General features: G+C 36.9%; 1 protein-coding gene across 1 annotated transcript in view; it reads right to left on the minus strand.

Moving 5' to 3' along the window:
* LOC139725590 (vacuolar protein sorting-associated protein 33B-like) overlaps positions 1-5,147 on the minus strand; it is a gene marked incomplete at its 5' end in the record, with an annotated part of 30,213 nt that extends 25,066 nt beyond the window's left edge. The window contains 2 exons of the mRNA XM_071636681.1: positions 1,294-1,380; positions 5,077-5,147. Of these exons, the coding sequence (XP_071492782.1) occupies positions 1,294-1,380; positions 5,077-5,147 (158 nt within the window). The remainder of the gene's footprint in view (positions 1-1,293; positions 1,381-5,076) is intronic.
* Positions 5,148-6,000: the final 853 nt, after the last annotated feature.

Genomic DNA, 6,000 nt, shown 5'->3' on the forward strand with positions numbered 1-6,000 from the left:
CTTAAGTACAGTCAATGTGAGCATAGGTGTGGTAAGTGTACATTTTCTTGAAGTAGCTGATAAACATTTTGTCTTCAAATTTTGACCACCATATCCAATTTTAGGTTTTGCCAGGGTTCATAAACAATTGCAGTCTAATTCACAAATAGTTTTCATGGTCACAATTTTTCTTGTCGCAAAGAGATTTTGGTGAAGTTTTTTCTCGTCACAAAGATATTTTGAAAACGTATACGACAATGAAAACTTTCTGCAAATTTAGTTGCAGCTATTTACGAACTTGATCACAACTGTTTACAAACCCTGATGAAATCTACAATTCGCTACATTTGCCACTCAGCAAGATAACCCCCTTACATATGTTCCAGATTTCAAGCCAAATGCTGAAAAACTGAGAGAGGGAATGAGCTAAATTCACAAGAGTTTTGTGTGATTTTCATTCAAAAAAGCTGTTACCATGGCAATGCATTATCTATGGAGGAAAGGTGTAACTTGCTAATCTATTAATTGTCCGCATGTGTGCTGACTCTCAAGTTAATCGCTTAAAATTTAAAAAAAAAAAGTTGTGGAAAAAATGATCAATTTGAATCGATTCATCCTTGAAGGATCTCAGTAACCCCTCCCTGGGTCTATCTTACGACTACATATCGCTCTAACGTCACAGAGGAATACAAAAACAACATACAATTAGTCACAGATGGAAACCACAGACGCACACCGGAAACCACAGACGCACAGACGCATTCTGAGATTCCACAATGAAATGAAATATCCTTTCCTGTTTTGCTTGGTCAATTTCTCTTAACTTAACATTGTGGCTTACCAGTAATTTGTCTCATGGTAAGGCCTAGAATCTGATATCAAGGAGACCCACACACGTATATGGGAAAACATCTCAAGCCAAAGGGAGGCACACAAACCTCTTGACATTGAGCACCAAACAGAAAGCTGCAATACTAGTGTGTAGCTACTCTGTTCTTATGTTGCATTGCATTGAAATAGAAAAATAAGAAAAATAGATCAGTGAAAATTTTGAAAAAAAATCAAACACACACACATACAAATTTTGTAAGCTGTAAAAGCTTAGAGAGTATGTGAAAGACATTGGGACATTGTAATTCAGAGCTTTTTTTACCCCCCCCCCCAACAGAAAGAAGTGCATTTTGAAGAACAAGTAAAATTGGCTTTCAAAAGACTGCCCAAGTCTCCTTATACTCAGCAAATACAACAACCACTGAAATGAATCTACGGATAATCATATTCCGACACCGCACATCGAGAAAGTGTAGTACTCACGTTGTATCCCGTCTGCACCATTTTAGCCGTGGAACTCAGGTATGAGAACACGTGAGAGATGTGACGATTTCTGATGTCTTCAAATAGCTGGGAGAAAAGCAAATGGACAGGCAGGGTGATCGTTGACAAGCATGACTCACAGTCAAAGCTCTGGTTTATGGACCTCCTACACACAGCCTCTCTACACATGTTAGAACTCGATACACTGTAGCCAATAGTCACTTGTCCTGTGAATCTGCCTTGTGAAGTGTGGGTGTGCATTTAAATTTAGTCTGTAAAATCTAGCCTTCTTTATGTTTTCATATTCTCCCACATCTCCCACATATACCTATCATTCTTGTGGAACACTTCATGGCGTGGAAATCTTTATGATACTAGTGCACACACAGAAACAACAACAAAACCAATGACATTGCTTTGTATTTTTCAACATCACTTTGTGCTATTACTGGTAACTTGTCATACATGTACTTGATCCAGTGCAAAATTTTCCATCTTTTTTAAAGCAATAATTCATTTTTTAAATAGGACCAGAATTGGAACATTTCGCTGTGATGTGTGTTGTCAGTGCCGAGGCCAAGGTTTGAATGACATACAAGCGTTTTGCCATTCAAATGTGCTGAACCATAGATGGTCATGACCCATCCATGTAACATAGATAAAAGGGGATAAAAATGTTATCTCTCACCCAACCACACTCGAATTTCTACAGGCCAACTTGGAAATGATACCAATAATAATATATTGAATGTTTAAATCATGTGGCCATATTGAGGGCAGTATCTTTTGGTAAAACTGTATCTCCTATTAAAAGGCTGCCTGAAAAGTTCATCATGTCATCAATGAATTAAATATATCACTTTACATCTCCGTCAGATTTTCAGTCTTACTCTTCACTACACAGCAATGCAAATCATTGGACTTTGGATGTTTGCAAACTATATAAAATTGTACTAAAGGATATCATTCAAAATCAATGCATCAATGGTATATCTACATACCATACGGTAATCTAATAACAACAATAAATTTGAATTTCTGCAAAGTGTTCCTGTACCTGATATTTAAAATTAAATGACAGACACAAGCAGTGTGTAAACTTGAAACAAATTAAAGAAAGAAAGTTGATTTGGTATAACTTAATGTAACTCTATTCATTCTTTTCGATAGACAGACATCACTGACGTGGAGACATACACTCCCAGTGTAAGAACTTTGAGATTCTTCAAAAATGTTGAATGGAATAAGACACAATCTTAATCAGTGGCATGGGACAAATAACCAAGCATAGGTTAAAGGGACGGTACAGTATTGGTGGAGATGAGGACTGGGCTTTTAACTTTTTGCGAGATACCAAGAAACCACTAATGAAATAGTACACAGCATACCATTCTACCAGGAACTCAAAGTTTAGGTGATAAAGATCAGCTTTGGAATGGTTGAAACATCAAAAAAAAACTAGATATATCGCTACGGCTACTGATATGCCTCCGCCATAATGCATGGTTCTCCTAATAGGTCTATAGTACAATGTCTTGACAATGTGTGATGACAGTTTCACACAATTGGCAAAATATTAAAATGACAGGTTTGACACAAATGTGCTGAATGTTCACTTTTTCTAGAACTAGGTTCAATTGGATGAATGATTAAAATGTCAGAGTGCAGGTATTTGGGGAACTGATGATTTTTACTTGACTTTTGACCCTTTTATAAGTCTATGCATTGAGTAATTTTCAAGGTATTGAGAAAAAGCATAATTTCAGTATCAAATGGGAAAATAGCATTATCTAAACCTGGCCTTTGACCTTTGACCTCACAGTTCCAAAGAGAATCACTGTTAGGTTGAACATGCATAAATATGTAAGTTTCATGACGATACCTTGAGTTACTTTCGAGATATGGAGGAAAAAGTGCAATTTAGCACTTTCACTTGACCTTTTACCTTTTGACCTTTGACCTTTTGGCAAGAAACTTCCCCAAAAATATATATTGGGTAATACATGCCATACATCAAGTTTGAAAAAAAAAAACCTTCAGGCATATTGCATTTTAAGGAAAGTAGTGATATTTTGAGGAGTTGACCTTGACCTTTGACCCCCTGACCTTTGACCCATGACCCCAACTTCCCTAGATAATCACTGCCCATCGGTACAAGCATATATACTAAGTTCCATGAAGATACCTTGAACCATTTGCGAGATATGGAGAAAAACATGAAATTTCAATTTTTTTTTCACAAAATAACCAGTGACCTTTGACCTTTGACCCTGTGACCTTAAAATCCACACAAAGTATCATCCCCCAAGGATATACCCTCATACCAAGTTTGATGTAAAACCACCACACGGTTCTTGAGATATCGACAAAAACAAAACGGGACGGACGGACGTACGGACGTACGGACGGACGGACGGACGGACGGACGGACGACCCGAAAACATAATGCCTCCGGCCACTTCGTTGCGGAGGCATAAAAAAAAAAAATGGTTACAAACAAAGCAATCGTAACGAAAGGTGGGTCCAAGCTTTTATTAGGACCGCTATGGTTTGGATATCTCAGCCATTTCAAAACTAATTTCTATAAAAAAAATGTTCTTTCATTAAAAAAAAAGAATTCCTCTTGGAATTACATGCTCTTTCATATTTCATATGAGGTTTCTCATTATCTCATCAAGAAATGTTAGGAGGACACATATTATATTTTATAATTCAATACATTAACCATAGTGAATGTAGGGGGGAAAAAGAAGTGTGTGTGTGTGTATCGAGTCTTACAGTTCTTTGCTCACCACTTGATGCATATGCTTGAGTATTTGCTTCCTTCATCAATTAGCACAGATGCCTGGAAACTAATTGCCAACTAAATATGTTACATATTTAGCGAGTCTAATTTTTTGTGAATCAGAACTTCTCGACAATTTTTTGAGTGATTAAATTTGCTATCATGGAGTTCAATAATGATGGAGAAATGCATGCGTGCATTTACATTTCACGATGAGCTCAGAGTTAACAATTTTGTGTTGCTGAATTTGCAAATAGTTCCAGATTCGTGAAAGTTGCAAAAAATAAAATCCTTGCAAAATATATGGCATATACAGTAGACATTTGAATAGCTAATCCCCCTAATGGCCTCCCCATAAGATTGAGGCAAACTGCTACACCTCAGTGGTCTTGCTATTAAACTTTAAACTAGCCGAGGTTTGGGCGGATTCCTGAATGCTGACGATAAAACTTAGTTGGTTAAAGGCATGGTATAGTTTTGGTTGAGATTTGGCTTCAGGTTTCCAACTTACTTGTGAGATAATGAGAAACCTCTTGTGAAAATCCTAAGAGGAATTCAAAGTTTATTTGATGAAAACTGGTTTTGAAATGGCCGAGATACTCAGAAACAAAGAGATCCTAATAGAAGGTGAGAAAGGGAAAATTTAACATATTTTCACTTTTCTTGTATGATAAAAGAACACTTGACTCGCCTCTTTCAGAAGGCAGGGAGAATAATACTACCCTTAAACAAGTCAAGAAAATGTGCACTTTTTTCAAAAAAAAAGAAAGAATTTTGTGAAATTCTCTTTGTTTTCCCTATATTGTACGCATGTGACATCATGCACTGGAGTAGTCTTTTCATCCAGAAGTGACTGCGCAGATACTTCAAAAATTCAAAACTTTTGAAAGGATTGCCTGATTTTCCCCAAACTTTCACTGATGTGTTCTACCAATATTGCTGCATTCAATCAATCCACATCTATATGAAGGTGGACTTGTCCTTTAAGCCAATCTCACCTGGTCTTCTGCTGTCAAGAGCAATCTCAGGCTCTTTCCTCCTGTCACCTCAGGCCCAAACTCACAAAAACCTGGGAAATGGAAATAGAGTTGGGAACGAACACAGACAAATTGAAATGGCAATGGAAATTAAAATGGAATTAGAATGTAAATGCAAACAAAGGTGGAAATGAGGGGGGGGGGGCAGTGGGAATTGACAATGGAAAAGGAAGGTTTTTTCCTCCTGTCACCTCAAGCCTAAACTCACAATAACCTGGGAAACAGAAATAGAGTTGGGAATGAATACAGACATATTAACAGCAATGGAAATTGAAATGGAATGAAAGTGTAAATGCATGTAACAGTGCAAATGGGGGGGGGGGGGGGGTGGTAGGAATTGACAATGAAAAAGGAAAGGCTCTTTCTTCCCGTCATCTCAGGCCCAAACTCACAATAACCTGTCAAATGGAAATAGATGAGGAAATGAATACAGACACACTGACATGGAAATGGAAATTGAAACTGTGGGAACTGGCAATGGAAAAGGAGAGCGAACAGGAACAAATAATAGAAATTGAAACAGAAATGGACATGGAAAGGCAAAAAGAAACACAATGGACATTGAATGGGATATCGGAAAGGGAATGTACAAATGAAAATGAGAATAGGGAATGGAATGGCTGTGAACATGGATGTGTAAATCAAATGAAAATGAATGTGAAATCAACAATGAATTTTCAAATGATTCAAAGTCAAACTTGCATCTACCCCTCTCTAGATTGCCCCAATATTCCAACAAATGCTGCCATCAAAAAGACTCAGATTGATATACTTCATTAACATTCACTTTGTTCTATTTGATAAAATAAGTAGAATTTTTTTTTTTTTTTAATGGAATTTGGATTCCATTTGATAAAGGCTTTGCTGGAAAAAAAAAATTGGTAA

This window comes from Diadema antillarum, unplaced genomic scaffold (genome assembly GCF_040938485.1).
Source record: "Diadema antillarum isolate AM-2024a unplaced genomic scaffold, OU_Dant_1.0 seq00000050_RagTag, whole genome shotgun sequence".
Taxonomy (NCBI): domain Eukaryota; kingdom Metazoa; phylum Echinodermata; class Echinoidea; order Diadematoida; family Diadematidae; genus Diadema; species Diadema antillarum.